General features: G+C 33.7%; 2 protein-coding genes across 2 annotated transcripts in view; one reads left to right on the forward strand and one right to left on the reverse strand.

Moving 5' to 3' along the window:
- Window positions 1-37: 37 nt before the first annotated feature.
- Window positions 38-20,457, reverse strand: LOC137642678 (L-threonine ammonia-lyase-like). Its single transcript, XM_068375453.1, has 9 exons — window positions 20,346-20,457; window positions 15,027-15,191; window positions 11,377-11,498; window positions 10,899-10,982; window positions 10,562-10,693; window positions 9,222-9,347; window positions 8,149-8,254; window positions 1,660-1,781; window positions 38-1,082 (listed from the first exon to the last, which is right to left on the reverse strand). Exons 2-9 carry the CDS (start codon window positions 15,172-15,174, stop codon window positions 939-941), a joined length of 984 nt encoding a protein of 327 aa, XP_068231554.1. The 5' UTR covers window positions 15,175-15,191; window positions 20,346-20,457; the 3' UTR covers window positions 38-938.
- The window catches only part of LOC137642677 (serine protease ami-like), a 90,609-nt gene continuing 71,879 nt past the window's right edge, over window positions 2,669-21,398 (forward strand). Inside the window, exon 1 of the mRNA XM_068375452.1 lies at window positions 2,669-3,116. The gene's annotated coding sequence lies outside the window, so the exon portion shown is untranslated. The remainder of the gene's footprint in view (window positions 3,117-21,398) is intronic.

Here is a 21,398-nt window from a genome sequence, read left to right on the forward strand (position 1 = left end):
GGAGGAAAATACGAAGAGGAAGAATGATAGGAAGAAAATGAAGACGGAGAATGATACAGAGGAAAAGGCAAAGGGAAAGAGTAATTAGGAGGGGAACGTAAAGAAAAGGAAGAATGTGGAGATAAAAGTGAGGTGGAAGAATAATACGGAGAAGAGGGTGAAGAAAAAGAACGATATGGAGGAAAATTTGAAGAGGCAAAATAATAAGGAAAAGACAAAGAAAAATAATGAGAAGAAGGCGAAGAGAAAAAATGACACGGAGGAAAATGGTTTCTAGCATCCCAAATCAAAGGAAATAGTCTGAGAGATACACTTAGCAGAGTAAAGTAGTTCTACATGTTCCAGTATGCAGTGTTCCTTGATAAAGATTCACCTGTACTGTTTCTTTGTCAGGTGGACAAATGCAAAAGAAATAAGTCAGACTTTCTATAGTAGGCTGTGTTCCATGAAGGAGATTCCATTGCACAGGGATAGTTGAAGTGTGTCTTGGCTTAGTTTTCACATCTGAGGACCCTCTTGATTATAAGCTAATGACAGAAAGATCCATGGGAGCCAATGCTAAGTGGTTTTAGTCCTCCCTGGTCTAAGGTAAATATCTGAGAGATAGACTCAGCAGAGGAAAGAAGTCTTACTTGTTCCAGTATGCGATCTATCTATCTATCTATCTTTATGCAATGATTTAGTAGTTAACGATCATTTCTTTAAAGCTTTCTCTTCTATATAATTTCTGCAAAGAAACCAGGCATTATCTTTTCCAGTGGCTCATTCACATGACATGAGACAACTTAGATATATCTGCTTTGCCTTTGTTATCAAACAAACCAGGGAGACTTTTATGATTAAGAAACAAAATTAACATGTAACTTTTTACAGGCTTTAGATTCAAACAACCTCCAGCTTTATATAGCTACAGTATAATGACCATCAGTAGCTGAGCATCATAGATGGGTATTCACGATCAACTGCAGATTTCTGGTGCTGATATTGGCCCCACAGAGAACCACGGCCACTTTCTTCCCTTTGAAGTTATCACTGAGCCTTTTCACGGCTGCAAGCGCCACCCCTGCAGCGCCTTCTATTACCTGAAGGAATTGGCAGAAAATGCATTTTTTCACTATCATCACATAATGCATAAGAGGAAAACCATATATTTAGTCTTTTTCGCTTAACTTAAGGTATCAACTTTGAGAATAATAGTTAAAAAACTCAAGAATAATAATTGTTCTGGAAGGTTCTAAATGATGTTACTGAAGTTTTGGACTGCCCTTTTAACTTGTATAACTTTATGAATAAAAGTGCATTATGTAAAGTTTTATTCTTGGAAAAAGATCAAGTGGTCTGGAAACAATATTTAGGCATACCTTTCATTGAACTCTAAATTCTCTTTTCAATAATTTATTGGTTAGTCTCACTCATGTCGTTACACTAATAATAATTAAATTATAACTTATAAACTGGCTAATTAGCTTGTTAGTCCCATTATTAAATTTAAATTCCTCACTTGAAGAAAAAAAAAAAGACCCTAATTTTTCACCTGAAGATGAGCGACCCGAGCGTGTGTTGGGGTCCCCAATCTTTAGGTGACCCATTGAATTTAATACTGAAGATAAAACAATTGACACTGATATAAAATGATAGTAATTACGATCAAATATTTACCTTCTTATGTGCCCGAAGACAATAAAAGATTGCATCAGCTATCTCATCTTCTTCAACGAGCACCCAGTTATCAACCAAGTCTCGACAGAGCGGGAAAGTCACTGATCCAGGTTCAATGCCTCCTGCAATGTAGAAAACTAATTAAAGCCAAGACCAAATTAGTTTTTTTTTTCTTTTAACAGGGGTTGACCGAATGGTAGTCCGGAGCAATTGTCTATCCAGGTTCAAAGGAAATAGAAATATTGTAAAAATAATAAATAGGCTCAAGTTCAAAGGAAGGTGTAGTTTTTTATTATTATTATTATTATTATTATTATTATTATTATTATTATTATTATTATTATAAGCTAAGCTACAACCCCTAGTTGGGTAAAGCAGGATGCTATAAGCCCAAGGGCTCCAACAAGGAGAAAATAGCCCAGTAAGGAAAGGGAATATGGAAATAAACTAAAAGAGAAGTAATGAACTATAAGAATAGAATATTTTTAGAACAGTAACAACGTTGAAATAAATTTTTCATATATCCTATAAACTATAAAAAGAAACATGTCCGCCCGTTCACATACAAACATTCGTTACAAGTTTGAACCTTAAGTTCCATCGATTCAACTACTTGATTAGGAAGATAATTCCACAACTTGATCACAACTGGAATAAAATTTCTAGAACAGACCTTGCGTGCACTATTGAGAGGATGGAAGAGAGAAAAATGGCGAGGAAGTAGTTTTCAAGAACTAAATGATATAATGTAATCTAGATTTAGACATTAAAAATAACGTAACGAAAATTTAAAGAATGATAGCATAATCTAGAGACATTTTATTAAAAAAAAATTAGCAAGATTTAATTAAGCACATCAATGCCATTAAAAGGGATATTGAAATCTTATTATAACTAACCTTTGTTGAGATCGATTAATGAGGATAATTCAAATATTAGAATTTTGAAGCAAACTTAGGTACATTGGTAATGAGCATGCGCATTTGAAAAGTTGCTCATGCTCAGTTTTAGCAATGTTTTTGATCCCGGATTGATCTGTGAATGTTACTAGTGTTTCCACTAAGTGAATTATTTACTATTAAGGTGGAATATAGTACCAAATGACAATGCTATTGTGAAGAATCTTGGGATTATATGGAAACAAGTTCTACATCTTGAGTGTAGCCTATTTATGAAGAAAAGTTTTCCAACTATGTAGGTCAGACAGTGGTGATGTAGCTAGGCTTTCACATCAGGTTGTGTGTTCATGCCCATAAGTCATTTTTGGAACCAACTATTGACTGGTTTAAAGGAAATTTATGGCCTCTAAGATTTTTGTTTTATTACTGTTTGGTAGCATGTTAAAATGTTATTCTCTTAGGCCTAATCAAAATGCCAATTTTACCGTGATAGACTACATTGAAAGAAGATTTGTGAATGATTCGAAAATGCAGGCTATATGATACAGTTGAGTAAAGGTAAGTAATCACGTTTTTGTATCTAGAATATTTTATTCAAGGCTCTGTACTGAAGCATTAATCAGTGTTAGCTTAATGAAAAGTGTTGGCAGTGACAAGATGTTCAAGCCTATCGACAAAGCTTACATAGGCTTTGCTGATACCAAATCTTAATATCATAGTGAACTACATTTATTTAGTATATAAATATAAAACATAATCTTAAGTTAGGTTGAGTGCATTTCCTTAAGATACATACATTATAATGTGGTTCCTATGTTAGGTTAGGCAAAGCAAAGCAAGACTAGGTTAGGCTTGGTATGACAGATAATTATTGTCCTATCGCCAGATTTCCTCTCAGTTTTTGTTATTACCTACTATATTATGTAGCTTGAGATTGAATTTTAAGAAATTTCATAATTTCCTAACAGATTTTTCCAGGTTTTTGTAATTATTGATTCCATTGTAAGTTGCCAGTTATGCCAATTACAACACTAATAATGCACTGATGTAACATGTATTTATATATGTATATGTATATATATATATATATATATATATATATATATATATATATATGTGTGTGTGTGTGTGTGTGTGTATACACACTGTAATCAGTACTTATATACTGTATGTATTCATACATAACAGTAATAATCATAAAGATTACATATATACATAGATACACACATAGTTTATATATATATATATATATATATATATATATACACATATATATATATATATATATATATATATATACATACAGTATATATATATATATATATATATATATATATATATATATATATATATACACATGGTATATGTATATGTATATACACACACCAATAAATGCAGCTGGCTCTAGTCTATTGCAGGACAAAGGCCTCAGATATGTCTTTATTGATGTCTGGGATTTGGCCAATTTTCATCACCACGCTGACTACTGCGGATTGTAGATGGTATGAAATTTTTGTCATCCTTCATAGAAAACCAACCTAGTTTGGGAAGCCCTGGTTAGTACATATTTGCTGATCATGGTAATACACAAACCTTATCCTCACGTAAAGGTGAAATTAATATCTTTTTGCTCTTGAAAATAGAATCCATAAAAAGAACCTTACAAGGGGATTGGGTAACAGAGACAGGTTCGAAAAGCGAGAATCCGCAAATACTTGCTGCTCTAGGATGCGTTAACTCCTAACTTACCAATTCACTGCCTATTGCCTACGTGTGGTTGACTAACATACTAAATAACCCACTGTACTGCCTAATATTGTTTTTACTTGGTTTCTATCATAGTATAAGTATTGTGTTAATAGATGGACACATTTCAGTAAGTGTAAAGTACATGTACATGGCAAGAATACAGGACACATAGCACGAGCCATCACCACACTTACCCTATACGTAAATGTAATACGTACAGTAACAACAAGTCACTGCTGTTTAACAACACTCACAGATACTATAGAGTATATTACCGTAATGTATGTATAGTACTATCATCACACTATAGTTTAATTAGCAAAGGTAACACTCATAAATAATCGCTGCTTTCGTTTCGGCAGGTCGACTTGCACCACTTAAAATCACCGTACATGTAGCCTATACTGTATCTATATTACTGATGTAAAGTGCGGTATTTCATGTACAATAGTGTACAGTAGCTAATATAATAATAACACTAATGCACAATGAATACACTAACAAGATAAAGATTAAAACAAAAAGTATCAGTACGCCACCACTAACTGTGTACATACAGTACAAAGCTCTACGCAGTAAGTCTGAAACACGAAGCAACTCGTGAGCCGTCGACTGTTTACCATATGGGGTAATGCACGTATCACACTTTATACTAGAATCACTATAAACACACTGGATATGTATTTATTTTGTACATTAATTTTTTTTACTTCCCAATGTGAGTCTGCACAAAAAATAAAGACGAAGCGAAACTGAAGCCCAGTCAGCGAGAGATGGGATGTAGTGCTGCGTTGTGAGGGAAATGGTGCAAAGCTTGGTGAGCACCATTGGCTTGCAGTCATCAGGCCGCAAGAATACTGTACTTATCATTAAACTGTGACTCCGTGATTTTTTTTTTTATTTAATGGGTCATGTTTCTTTGTCTTGCGAACGATTGAATGTGCGAAGGTAGAACCCGTGAATATCAAGGACTGACTGTATTATGTTTTATGGACCTGAAATTTCGTTTCAAATACATTTTATATATATATATATATATATATATATATATATATATATATATATATATATATATATATATCCCTTTCTGAGTGGGGTAACCTTAATGTGGTGAAAGGGTTTGAGTATTACCATGATCAGCTAAACTGTACCAGTCATGGCCACCCATACTAGGTTGGTATGCTGTGAACAATCAGGCCAAAATCTCCCACCATCACCAACCCTCAGTTGGCCAGCATGGTGATGAAAACTGGCCAATCCCCAGGCATGAATGATATGTCTGAAGCCTTTGTCCTGTAGTGGACTAGAAATAGCTGCATGTGTTGTTGTGTATATACATATATATATATATATATATATATATATATATATATATATATATATATATATGTGTGTGTGTGTGTGTATATATATACAGTATATATATATATATATATATATATATATATTATAATCTTGGGTAGGGTCATAACCTTTGTGCCTGGGTCTTCTATGACCTTGGGTAGAGTTCTCTTGTTTGAGGGCAGACTCATGCTCACTATTCTATCTTATTTCTCTCTCTCTCTCTCTCTCTCTCTCTCTCTCTCTCTCTCTCTCTCTCTCTCTCTCTCTCTCTCTCTCATTTTTTTTTTTTTTTTTTTTTTAAATGTGTTGGGCAGGCTTAATAGGAAGGCCATGGGTGCCAGGTGGTTCATCAAGAGGTTATCCTTTCCTTATCTGTTTCTTTATATGCCTCTAAAGTATCCATTTTCAAAACTCCTTACTGTCCTCCCTTCAGTTGAAGTGGCTATTCCCTAATTTACTCATCATTCACTGTAGTGTCGGCTCCGCCATGCTAACCAATTTTATCCGACTTTTTACCTTTACCTTATGAGTTGTATTAATCACTTTATATATATATATATATATATATATATATATATATATATATATATATATATATATTTCTGTTGGAGCCCATAGGCTTATAACATCGTTTTTCTCTAACTAGGGTTGTTGCGTAGCTAGTAATAATGATAACGATAATATTGAATATTATATATACAGTATACCATATACATGCATACACACACGTACACACGTGTATGTATATATATATATATATATATATATATATATATATTTATATACATATATCTATCTATCTATCTATATATATATATATATATATATATATATATATATATATATATATATATATATATATATCCTCATTATCATCATCATCATCATCATCATCACTATCAGCTGTTACTTGTCCACTGCGGAACAAAAGCCTCTCTGTCATATCCTTTAATTTGCATGTGTTTATGGTCTTTCTACACCAGTCCACGCCAGCAAACTTTTTTAGTTCTTCAATCCATCGTCTTCTCTTCCTTTCAATGCTTCTTTTGCAACCAATAGGGACGCATTCTGTTATTCTTAATGTCCATCTATTATTTGCCATTCTCGTTATACGTCCTGCCCATCTCTATTTCTTTCTTTTACATATCAGAATATCCTCTACTTTAGTTTGGCCTCTTATCCCTGTTGCACTTTTTCTATCTCAAGGTTATTACCATCATTATTCTTTCCATAGCCCTTTGAGTTGTAACTAGCTCATCTTATAAGGATTTAGCAAGGCTCCAAGTTTCTGATACATACTGTATGTTAGTACTGGTAAGCCCATTTAATTAGATACTTTTCTTGTTAGAGAAAGTGGCATTTTATTTTTCATAAACTCCATCCCATGCTTATCCTTCTTTTAATTTCTGTCTCGTGTCATGGGGAAACACTTACTGTCTGTCCTAAGTACGTATATTCATTAACAATCTAGTGGTTTGTTCATAACCTTTATTTGTTGTCTTTCTGCATTTTCATTGAGTATTATCTTAGTTTTACTCATATTCATTTTCAGTCCACATTCTGCTTTCTCTATTCAAATCTTCTCTCATCTTTTGAAATTCCTCCCATGATTCCCTAAACAGAACTATGACATTGCAAATCTTATGTTAAGGTATTCCACACTAATGTAATTCCTATATTTTCCCAATCCAAATTTTTAAAAACTTCTAGGTATACCGTAAATAATTTAGGAGAGAGGAGGTCTCCTTGTCTAACTCATATCTTAATTGGAATTTCTTAACTATCATTCAAGTAGTTTTAGGATTTCTGTAATTACTGTATAGATATCTTCAAGTGTTCCAAAGTAAGATTCATCCATTTCTTGCCTTTGAAGGGCTTTCATAAGTTCTGAAGTTTTGAATAAATGAAAAGTTTTCTAATATTCCATAAATGTCATAAATAGTGGTTTGTCATACTCCGTTGATATTGCCATTAGCTGGTTAATTACATGGATAAGGTCAGTTGTTGAATACCCACTTCTAAAATCTACCTGCTCTCTTGATCGGTTAAAGTCTATAAGTCTTTCGATTCGACCTAATATGGCATTTATTAATATTTTACATATTACTTATAGCAAAAATATTTGATGCCTGGTAAAAGGAAATCTACGTTGTTGTACGGATTCTCTGTTTCTCTCATTCCATTTAGCGTTCAACTGACTTAAGATCAATAGAATTGTCTGAACCATAGAGTTTTTTTTTGTTTTGTTTGAGATAGATAGTTGGTAAATTGGCTTTTTCATCAAATACCCCTAAAAATAATTTATGGAAATTTTACCAATTGTAACTGGAAGTACGATGTTAACTGCAAATATGAACTTAGTAAATGAGTTCAGCCATATCATCTGAGTTTTGTTTATATTATGGTATCAAGATGAATTACACTAAAGTGTAGAGCCAAACTTATTTTAAAACTGAGTATATAGAGGAGAAAATTTGAAAGAGAAAAGGAAACTCACCTGCAGTGCCATCCGAGAGGGTGTCGTAACTCTCTTCGTGGATGATTTTACCGCTTTTTACAGACTCGTGCATCACCTTGGATTTTCTGGGCGAGCATCCTATGATCTGTGTGGGTAGAACAGAGTCAGTGTTAATTCTTTAATGACATTTGATAACTAAATACTGTGGGTTTCAATATCTCGAATCAACATGCTTCATAAATGAAAATCGAGCGATAACATTATCGTAACGGATGTAATTATTGTCTTGGGGTTTGTAAGATACAAATACGCTGGTAATTTTAGATCACTGATTAGGCATGATTCCTATTTGACTAGCAATAGACAACACACAAAGATTTAATAGATAAAAGCTTAACGCAACCGTGCATGTCTATAGTTTTTCGTAATATTCCTGTTCAGTAATATCTCATTAATCGGTATCACTCTGTGCACATTTGTGTTTTCATATTTATAAAGAAAAAGTATGAAAAGATGTTTTAGACATTCAAAAGTATTCCTTTGCTTTTCGAGACCTTAATTTTAAACTCGCTGATGGATATGAAACCAATTACTGTTTTTAAAAAATCTTTGAAAGGTAGGATATTAGTTTTAACAAAAGACAACTAGTTCTCCAGAATCAATGGTCTAAACACATAAAATTTAATCATTCCTGTTATTTTTCATTGTCTTTAGGTACATAAGAATAGAATATTTTATACTATTTCACCTTCAACCTTGCTTGATATTTTGTCATGAATGCACTTTCGTGTATCAAATTACACAAATGACCCTATTGCTTAACTTCTCAACCAAACCTTACATGGAAAACTCTATAGGATGAACCGCTACTGGTATCCCTTAAAAACAGAATAGTTGATACTATAGTGTCGTGATTGTTTTTTAAAGTCCACCCTTAAGTAATGAGCTTTTCAATTATTGATAAAAATACCATTTATTGTTAGCCCTGCGACAGTGTGGCTCCTTTCTACTAAAGCTACAGGACCGCTGTTTCGATGTCTCACTATTATTAATGACACCAAATTTCAAAGAATAAAGGGGAAATTTCAGCATATAGATAACAGCTAACTCACCTTGCATTGTGATCTGTTCCTTTTCAAGTAAGCAGCTATGCCTCCAATAAGACCCCCTCCTCCAACTGACACAAATACTGCGTCTACATTAGGGAGTTCCCTCAGGAGTTCGACCCCAATCGTTCCCTGAAACAGGAGTAAGCACTTTTCACCCATCGATTTCAACATCTAGCACACCAGTAACCTTTAATAAATTGCCTTTGTCAATTACATTATACGTTTGACATTCCAGTTTCCATGTAGAGTTAAGGATTAATTCCAAAGTATTGTCTTTGTTTCTTGGATATTCTATTTTGCCACTGTTCGTGCGAGGTCTTAAGGCTGGTCCACACGCTACGTTTTGCACAACCTTTTGTCTGCACAGTTCAAGACGTTGCAGATAAAACGTTGCGTGTGGACAGGAAAACAGCGCAGTTTTGACTCCAGCGCAAGATGGTACAGTTGCAGCGATGACTTAGCTAGGAGAGCATAGATATCCATGAACTGTGCAGACAAGTCTGTACGTGTAGACGGTAGCACCGTCTTTCGTTTCATTTTGTGCCTCAATTTTAATTCAACAAGCGACAATGGCAGACCTTGGGCAATGTTCTCGAGAGTTCCTCACAGAATTTATTGCATTGTACGAAAGTTTCCCATGCATTTGGCGTGTCAAATCAAAGGATTATAGTGACCGGGATAAAAAGGGGAAGACTTGTGAAAGCTTAGTGGAAAAAATTCAAAGAAATTGATAAAAATGCCTCCTCTATGACGATGTTGACAAAACAGAGCGAAACTCGTGCAAACATCATGGTACCGTGTAGACGCAATAAAATTGTAAGGTTTTCATTCCGACTCCGTCTTAAGACTGCGCAGACAAATTGTTGTGCAAAACGGAGCGTGTTGACCTGCTTTTACTTTTCTCTTAGTTTGTTTCCGGCGATGATGACCTTAGATCGCATGGCACCATTTAAAAGTAACCAGCCGATCAATCAAATGATATTTACATGTGAACATTCCTTTTTTTATGACCTTAAATGACGTGGCACTAATTTAAAGAAACCAACCGATCAATCAATTATTCACATGCCATTCTTTTTGGTAAATTTATTTTTCGTTTGTTTATATTTCTCACTGTGTGGTCCAATTTATGAAAAATAAATATATAGCAATAATGATAATGAAGGGAATTAACAAATTACCTCAACTTCTACCATACTTTTCTGCTACTTCTTTGTGTCTGTTTTAATGATTTTCACCTACACAGAACAAATGTTTGTATGCTCATCATCTGAGTTTTTAGGTAAATTTACAGCTTTCGTGCTTTTATCAAGAAACATCACAACGAAAACAAGGTTAATTACCTGTCCAGCAATAACATGATAGTCGTTGTAAGGTGACAGGTATGGCACTCGATCCCTTTCAGCCAAACTGCGCGCATGCGCTTCGGCTTCGACACAGTCATCGCCGTGCTGTATTACACAAACCCCTGTGTCCTGTGAGTAAAATGAAAAATGATGGAAAACTATAATTACCACTAATTATGGTACTATGTACGAACATCTATGAAGAAAACAATATTATGAGAAAGCAGACGAATTTATACAAGATCTACCTTGTTTTAATACATGATGTACTTAATGGGGATCGTTGTAATTAAAAGATGCATGATGCAACCAATGAAATTGAGAGGGATCTTACAAGAAGCTTTTCTCTCTTCTCGGTGTCTGCACTGACTGGTATTGTGATTATTCCATTGAGTCCAAGAGTTTTGAAGGCCAGAGCCTGTAATAAAAGATACGGGGTTTTATGTGCGTCAAGTTAATACAGTAATGGAAAATATCATGAGAAAGGAACTGTATGTTCAAAAGTGAATATTTACTAAAATGGAACAAAACTGAAGCCATCCTGAAAGAACGAAACATGATTTCATTTTGGTTGGGCCGATTCTTGTGAATTTTAGCTTAAATATTAGTAATACCTCTAGATAAAATAAAAAAAGTTCCGGCAACATTAAAAAGAAAAAAAAAACTATAGAAAGAATTTGATTAATTACTTTTGAATACTTAAAAGAATTAAAATTAGGAAACTATCTGTATCGAAAGTGTCCGCAAAAAAAAAAAAAAAAAAAAAAAAAAAAAAACAGCTCGTATAGGATGAGGACTTCGTTATCACTTACGGATGCCATTCCGTGATTTCCTGTGGATGCTGTATATACTTTCGTAACGCCGTCTGTCATAAGGACACATGATTTGTTGAAGGCTCCCCTGGTTTTGAAGGAGCCTGTCCATTGTTCGTTTTCTATATTCATAAATGAAAGAAAATCTTAGAAAATGTTTCCTGAGGAGACAGAATTCGATCAGAATATGAATATTAAGTTTTATACAAATATTTTACACCAATAAAGGATGAAATCCCTTTGGCCCGAAACGATTTATTTGTGCCAATTGTGTTGTGTTGAGTACCAGTGGCTGAAGATTGCGTTGAAAAGAAATTTATGTGGCAGATAAGAGCAAGAGGAATTTAACATAACGTGGAACTCGAGACAGATTCCCGTTATAAGGTTTTTTTAAACAAAATCCAAGAACAACTTTAAAACAGAAAAAAGTAAATTAGGTTTTAAACTTCTTAAAGACCTTTATTATTCTAGAATGTAAGACTCAATTTTTCCATCTCGGTAAGATCTTTGGCTACACCGTCAGGATATTTGATGTGGATGTTACATTAACCAGTCCAAAAAATTATGTAGTGTGTATATATATATATATATATATATATATATATATATATATTTATATATATATATATATATATCTTGAGATTATTATTATTACTTGCTAAGTTACAACCCTATTTGGAAAAGCAGGATGCTACAAGCCCAGAGGCTCCAACGGGGAAAATAGCCCAGTGAGGAAAGGAAAATAAGGAAAATGAAATATTTTAAGAATAGTAACATTGAAATAAATATCTCCTATATAAACTATAAAAAACTAACAAAACAAGGGGAAGAGAAATAAGATAGAATAGTGTGCTCGAGTGTACCCACAAGCAAGGAACTCTAACCCAAGAGAGTGGAAGACTGTCTTAGAGAGGCTATGGCACTACCCAAGACTAGAAAATAATAGTTTGATTTTGGAGTGCCCTTCTCCTAGAAGTCTGCTTACCATAGCCAAAGAGTCCCTTCTACCCTTACCAAGAGGAAATTGGCTACTGAACAATTACAGTGCAGTAACCCCTTGAGTGAAGAAGAATTGTTCGGTAATTTGTATTGTCTGATGTATGAGGACAGAAGAGAGTATGTAAAGAATAGGCCAGACCATTCATTGTGTGTGTGTGTGTAGGCAAAGGGAAAATTAACCGTAACCAGAGAGAATGATTGATATATTACTGACTGGCCTGTTAAAAGACCCCGTAACTCTAGCGCTAGTATCTCGACGGTTGGATGGTGCATCATGCCATACCGGGTTCTCTTTTATCCGACCAACCCGTGAAAAGGATGTTAAAATCCATCATTAGTCTATGCTTAGAATAATTATTGGATCTTACTCATATTTGACTGGTGTTTATTTTTTGGCTTAAGGGTGACGTCCGAATTATTATTATTATCATCATTATTTGCTAAGCTACAACCCTAGTTGGAAAAGCAGGATGCTATAAGCCTGGGGGGCTCCAATAGGGAAAATAGCTCAGTGATGAAAGGAAACAAGAAAAAATAGAAAATTTTAATAACAACAATAAAATAAATATTTCCTAAATAAACTTTAAAAACTTTTAACAAAACAGGAGGAAGGGAAATTAGATAGAAAAGTGTGCCCGAATGTACCCTCAAGCAAGAGACTGTAACCCAAGATAGTGGAAGTATAACGAGAAAATTGGAAATGTAATTTCCTTTCAGCTAACCAAATATATTAATGCGCAGTGATGATATATATATATATATATATATATATATATATATATATATATATATATATATATATATATTTAACTGTCCTGTTATATAAAAGCAATCACTTGCTTCAAACATATGTACAAAGAACAAAATACTGAGTATGTTCTAGAAAACAAGCTTGTTGCATATGCAGATGATGCTACTCTTTGCATCAATTCCATCTCCTGAATGTAGATCTGGAGTTGCTGAAACTCTTGATACAGATCTAGCTAAAATTAGTGCATGGTGCAAATTATAGGGCATGAAGTTGAATCCTAACAAAACTCAAAGTATGACTTAAAATTTTAGGTGTGATTCTCGACATCAAATTTACTTCTGAGAAACACATTAGGTCTGTGTCTTCTTCAATAGCACAAAGAATTGGCTTATTGCGAAGGTCTTTTAAGATTTTCAGTGATCAATCTATTCTGAAGAAGTGTTTTAATTCTTTCATCTTACCCTTTTTTGAGTATTGTTCTCCTGTCTGGTCTTCAACTGCTGATTCTCATCTTAATTTGTTGGACAGTAACTTAAGGTCTATTAAATTTCTTTTTCTTGATCTAGGTTATCTCTGGCACCGTTGTTCAACTAGTTCGTTATGCATGTTGCATAAAATTTGTCATAATTCTGACCATCCTTTAAATTTAGATCTTCCCGGACAGTACCACCCTGTTCAAAATATTAGGTGTGCAGTTACTTTTAATAGTCAGGCCTTCTCCATCATAAGGCAGCAATACTACACAGTATTCTAGAAGTTTTATTCCAGCTATGACCAAGTTGTGGAATGATCTTCCTAATCGGGTAGTTGAATCGGTAAAACTTCAAAACTTTAAATTTGCAGAATGTGTTTTTATGTTGAACAGGCTGACCTAAGTCATTTTTTATAGATTATGTTGTTACTGTTCTTAAAATATTTAATTTTTTATTACTTTTTATAGAAGCTAGTTTATTTATTTCTTTATTTCCTTTCCTCACTGGGATATTTTTCCTTGTTAAGCACTTGGGATTATAGTAACCTGCTGTTCTAACTAGGGTTTTAGTAGTTAATAATAATAATAATAATAATAATAATAATGATGATGATGATGATGATGATGATGATGATGATGATGATGATGATGATGATGATGATAATAATAATAATAATAATTATAATAATAATAATAATATTATTATTATTATTATTATTATTATTATTATTATTATATGCAGTGCTTTGAGTCGGATAAGTTTTATCCCTTTTTTACTGATAATGAAAATATTAAAATGATGACATTCATCCCTCGGGATTATGAGATTGTGTTTGGTTACTGGCAAAGACAGCGTGATTGATGAGGCTGCATAAAGGACGTTGTTGAAGTGGCAGGTATGAGTCTAAAACGACTTTTCTCGCAAAACATTTAGAAGCTGGATTGAAGAATATAACAAACTCTTGGTAGTATAAGGTTGCCAAGATTTCATTGACTTCTGTGTTGTACTGTGGCGTTATTTGAGTAACATTCGCTTCAGTAGGCATAAATACAGTTATTACAGTGTTAATAAGTTTTTTTGAAGCCCGAAAATATCTTAGAATTACCTATAGGATGTTATGCCAAAATCTTTATCAGCTATTTTTTTTCCTAGGTTCATCTAAATTTACATAGTTCAAAGAGAACGTAAAATTTGAAATATGATCAGACAAATACTAATACTGTTGGAATTTTGAAACGAATCTTGTTTTTATAGTCTAAAATTTACATGTATAAGCAAACAAACAAAATTCCATACCAAGTTTGCAAATAAATACTCCAAGAACATCCTGATTAATTTAAGTAAGCATTATAAATACAGGGAAAAGCCTTACACCCAAGTGACTTAGATATTACCATACAAGTGTTAATTAAGAGTGTGAAGCTTACCGAGCTTGAGGTAAACTTCGACGCCAGTTTCCTTGGACAAGGCGGGTGTGTAAGTTAGGGGTGTATGGAGAATATATTTGCGAATTCGGGCTTCAGCTTCTTCCACCATTATTGCCACCTCCATTGGTGTTTTCTGAAGATCACTCATCTTTGGTTTTGTTATATCTGAAATGTAATACAAAATTATTTTATTTTTGTAATATATAAAACGAAGCCAGGCAAATTCCTTGATATACTATAATTCATCAACATGTTTAACTTAGGGAACAAACTTCCATAGAGGATGATTTTGAAATTACTCTCTGTTGAAATGTATAATTCTAATTACTTATTGAAAGTTTGGCCTTATTCGAAGATCTCTTTTTGTATGGACGACTGTTATTCAGATGTGAACATTCTTTTTGGTCTAAATATCTTTGTTATTTGCCAAAAGGATGAAATACATCCCACCACATAGGGAAACTGACTAGACATATAAACACAGAAAATAATCTGATAGAAGTAATGTATGATACTTTTTTGAGCATCCAGTTTGATTGAAGTAACATATTCACGTGTTTCTGACCAAACTGATATTGCGATTTTATAATCTCAATAACGTCTTTCTCTACTTCCCTTTACCTTTTAAATCCAAGTAAGCAGAACGAACGTTACCTTTCCGTGACATTACTCTGATCCACATACAATTATATAATTCCCGTCGGCAAAAAGTTTACTACTATACGAAGTATAATAGTAGTAAACTGAAAAGCTACAAATTGAAAATGACAAGCTGAAGGAACAGTTGACACAAGTTGAGATACTACGAATAGAACATTATTAGTAGAAGGGTCACCTTCTTCAGACTAAACGCTACAAGTTGATAACGTCTGGCTGACACAGGTTAAGAAACTACAAATTGCAACGGATGAACTGAAGGACCAGTTTTCTATGGCTGAAAATCTGCGTCTAGAAAATAACTAGCTGACACTGGCTGAAATAATACGAATTGAAAATGAGCAGCTGACACAGGCTGAGATACTACAAGTAGAAAATAACTTGCTGGAATACCCGCTGACAAAGTTTTAGATGGTGCAAAGTGAATATGACTAGCTGAAGGACAGGGTGATGAGGAATTACAAATTGAAAATAACTATCTGCAGGACCAATTCATACTGGGTGAGATACTATGTATTGACAGTGATCAGCTGAAGGATCGGTTTTCTCACTGAAGGACCAAATATTGCTTAATAATTTAGGATTTGTCAATTCCTAAGAAACGGCGTTTAATGAGATGACTTTTAAAGAGGAGTCACTTAAGATGAAAGTGGCTGAACAACAAATGTTAAGATTGTTTCTTAAAAGGAAAGTCACTAACATAATGTAAAGAAATATTTGCTCAGATCTAATGCTAAGGAGGTAGGGACTCTAAATAAAAGTATAGGCAACAGGTTTTGTAGGATGCATGGAATAACTGCCCAGTTTGAAGGATACTAAGGTTAACCTTGAGAACTGGCTCTGCAGAGAGATAAAACTTGTCTTTTTTCTAGTATGTTATACACCTTAACAAAGAGGTAATAGCTCTTTGACAAGTGTGTATCAGTTATAGCTCTTTTGTCCAGAGACTAACTTTGGGTGGATCTTTTGGAATAGCCTAGAAGACCAGGTATGCAGAAAGAAAAATCTGAGCTGTTCTAGTATGCAGTTTTACCCTTCTTTGGGGGCCCAAAGAGTTTTTCTTAGCTAAGTAGCTATGTTTTTCCAAGAGACATATGTCTCGAGTGGTGCTCATTTAATAATTGTTGCTGGATGGTTGTGCCTTTGTATGGGAGCAGAGACATGATTGAAAACTTAGGTGCTTGTCTTGACTACTTGGCTTAAGGAATGTTTGGCTTTATTGCCTGGCCTAAGGATGCTTGGCTTAGCAGCCCATTCTGAAGAAGCTGTGCGTAACTGCCATAATTAAAGGAGGCTTGACTTAACTGTTTAGCCTGAGGATGTTCGGTTTAAGTGCTTGGCCTGATAGATGGGGAGAATGAACAATGCGGTTTGAGGAAGAATTACCATTGATAAAGAGATGAAGGGCATTGTCATCGAACGAAAGACTAGATTCTGATTGAAGAATCTGGTTGATCATATATGTTAGAAGGGGTAGATGATAAACAGTTTTTAGCAAAATTACAGTTTCAGTCGATGCTAGATTTAGGATATAGAAATATATTTTTTCCTGCTGTATAGTGTGTTTTTTAACGAATTTGATGTTTAGATCTGTTGGAAATAAGTAGTTTTAGAGATACAAGGCCTCCCTAAAAACAACAATAATGGGGCTCCACAGTGGGAAATCTGGGTTATTGTGTGCAGCAATACACAAAACGAGTAAAATGAGGAAAGTTTTCTAACCTAAGTTCACCCACTTAATCTAACCTAGGGACCAGGTCCTTACTTACTTGTGTGGGGGGGGGGGAGCTATTGGTGGATAGGTGTGACCCTCCAGAATGTTTACATTTAATGAGGAGACATTATTAGATGTTCAAGGAGAGGAGATAGGGTAAGGAGGAGGATGAGAGTACACAGAAAGTCTACACTAGACAACTGGAAAATACTGTATGAAACTACTTTCTGGGTAGGTAAAACACAAAATAAGTAGAATAAGGTAAACCGTCCGAGTTAACAGAGGGTCTGTGCCATCCTTACTTACCTCACTTACAACGCTAGAAAACTCTCAAACAGAGAAAAAATTACGTATTTTGGATAGCCACCAAGCTTCAGTTTGCCCGTTGAGCACTATTGGGTGTATTTTATGTCCAGTTATTACCTTTGCCAACGAAGTTGGAAGAAGGTTATGTTTTACCCCCTGTTTGTGTGTGTGTATTACTAAACACCTTCCTGGCCACAATTTTAATCGTAGAGTAATGAAACTTGCCGGGATTAACTGTTCTGTAAAAAGCTGGAAATGATTAAATTTTCTGAAGGTCAAGGTTAAAGGTCAATGTCACAGTCAAGTAAAATGTCCAATTCACATAATCAGCCTTAAATTTGGACATCGTTGCCACAGAGACTTCAAACTGGGTTCATATTTGAGGATATGAAAATCCGCGTCAATTAATACATGTTAAGGTCGAAGGTCAAGGTTAAGTAAAAGGTGAAATTCCGGTCATCAACCATACGCCCACAATTTTAATCATAATGAAACTTGCAGGTATTTTAAATTGTTATGTAAAGAGCTGGAAATGATTAAATTTTGGAAGGTCAAAGGTCAAGGTCACAGACGAGCGAAACGTCCATGTCACGTAATCAGCTATGAGTTTGAACATCCTTGTCACACAGACATCGAACTTGGTTCCTATTTCAGTGTATGAAAATCCAGGCTAATAAGTACATGTTAAGGTCAAAGGTCTAGGTCAAGCAAAAGGTCGAGAAATAAGCTGCCGCGGCGGAGGTCTGCGCTCTACTCAATTCCTCTCTAGTTACCAGTATTTTCCTTTTTTACATTTGGTTTACATATTGGAGAATTTTACAAAATATGCAACATTATATGTCAAAGGAAATTACATTCATTATGCTATGTGATAAAAAAATTGTAAAATCATCTGCTGAGAAAAGTTCTGTGAAAGGACTAAATAATGGTCTGGTGGTCAGGGGTTGGCACTCAAAGGGTTAAATAGAATCAGAAGTTACAAATATAGAAAGTTGGGGATCAGTTACTTCTGATTCGTCTACAAGAACAGGAACACGCTGCGATTCAGACTGATGGTGCTAAGAATATTGCGAAGCAACTCTTCTTATGAATGTTTGTGGATAAATAGGAAGTGAGAGAAATAGTTTTAGAAGTATTCCGAATGAATACCAGCCGTTTCACACTCTCTTCTTTACTCGCCAACGTTCAGTATTTGAATTAAAGGTGTTGGTGCTAGAGTCGTTCACAAAATGTTGACTGTGGATTACAGTACGAGGGTCGTATCCAAGAGACTTGAGAGCATTGGACTAATCACATTACTGCCTGCTTTAACGTATTTCTGTATTAAAGGGACTATCGTTGCAGCGTCACGCTTTCGAATAATGGCTTGACAAGTCTCAAGAAAATGGGATATCGAAACTCCATAACCTCCGATTATCCATACGTCACTAAGAGGCTGGTGATCTATAGAAATACATATACAATACATAAGATAGAATATAGAGATCACAGTGAAATTCACGCCTAAACTATTGAATCATGGATTATTACTAGTGCTTAAAACTTCCACAATACTAGCCGATTCATATACTTTTTCACTTTGTCTCATTCACTTGCACAGTCTTCTTTAATAGTCCTACACACACTTCCACTTCATAATATATATATATATATATATATATATATATATATATATATATATATATACATATATATATATTGTGTGTGTGCTCTTTGGCATAGTCATTCTTTCATGCATTTCTTATGAAATCATAAAGCTATATATATATATATATATATATATATATATATATATATATATATATATATTATATATATATATATATTATATATATATATATATATATATATATATATATATATATGTATATATATATATATATATATATATATTATATATATACACATTATATATATGTGTATATATATATAAATATATATATATATATATATATATATATATATATATATATATTTATATATATATATATATATATATATATATATATATATATATACACACACATACACACACACTATTCCTGGGCATGTGCTTGTGTATTGTAGAAATGAACAACTAATGTTTTAAAAGTGCATATTAATTTCTAGTAAAAATAATCAGTATTCGACAAAAATAACAATATTCCTCCTAAAACTTTCAGTAGTTTAGCAAATTGAAATGAATGTGAAGACTTCTATTATTACTCTATCGGAGCAAAAACGTCTTGTTATTTGACACACTGTTTGGTTCCTAAACAGGAATCTATAAAGATTAAAACTCAAATTTAGAAGACGTTGAAGAGCTAATCTTTTCTGAAAATTAACTTGAATGAAATTCATAAGAATGGCGTAGATAACAAATGGATAAAAGGATCGAAAGATGAAAAGCAAAATGGCTAATAAAATTAACGAAGTGTAAGCCATAGTTTCAGAAACTCCTCGTATATACGTCGTCCTGCTTAGAGATATGAAATTGCATAGTTACCCAAGGGCAAGCCACGAGAGAGTACGCTAAAGATGAAGAGTTACCCGACCCCTGAAAATACGATATAACTTTCAAGGTCAATCAATCTCTTAGAGTCATGCGCAGGACTTGTGGAATAATTGCAATGGTCATTTCATTGCATGAAATAAACACTTACCTTGAAATGCACGAGGTGTATTTTGGCTGTTGGGTATCTGTAGTTATAACTTTAGGACAAAAAGAAGGCAGAGGTTGTTTGTATGAGTCTAGACAACAATGGTGTCCCCGGGCAACAGAAAAAGAAGAAGAAGAAAGAAGTGCCAAGTTACCAGTTGCTGAATTTTAATTAATTTTCAGTCGATCTATTACTCTATCAATTTTACTCGTTCTCGCGGGAGGAGAAAGGTTATATACCGACTAGTCTCTTATCATACAGTATGATGGAGTATAAGATAAGATAATGCACGTTCATTTCGCTATTTAAGGCTCATAGTTTATATATATATATATATATATATATATATATATATATATATATATATATATATAAATATACATATATATATATATATATATATATATATATATGTATATATATATATGTATATATATATGTATATATATAATATATATATATATATATATATATATATATATATATATATATATATATATATATATATAAGTTTTGGGACATGCAGTTACTATGAGAAAACCGTAGATATCAAATAATACGTGGGATACTATAAAAAGGAGACAAAGTTTTAAATTGATTATTGAAAGTTTCAAGGAAGTAATGAAAATTACAAGGTAGAGCATGCTAAGTATTTCAGTATCGATTGTGAAATAAAAAGAAAAGCCAGGAATGACTGGAGAGAATATTTAGGCAGGAAAGCAGATGAGGCTGACAAGGCTAAGAATTAAGAGAGTGGCTTTGGTGTAGTATGAATCGCTCATAGAATTATGAATGAAATCTCTATCAGGTAAAGAAGAAAAGCATATACTCATCAAAAAGAGAGATGGATCTGTAATAACAACAGGGAATGAAGAAAGACAACGTTGGATGGAACACTTTAGTAAGGTCATGAATAGGAGATACGAAGGGAATAATTTGATTAATATACCCGAAGCTGATGAAGACCTTGATGTGCCCATGAAAAAGTTCAGTGTGTTTGAAGACGAAGCTGTTATTAGAAAACTCAGGAGATGGAAAGCCCCTGGATACGATGGA

The sequence above is a fragment of the Palaemon carinicauda genome, chromosome 6, assembly GCF_036898095.1.
Source record: "Palaemon carinicauda isolate YSFRI2023 chromosome 6, ASM3689809v2, whole genome shotgun sequence".
NCBI lineage: Eukaryota > Metazoa > Arthropoda > Malacostraca > Decapoda > Palaemonidae > Palaemon > Palaemon carinicauda.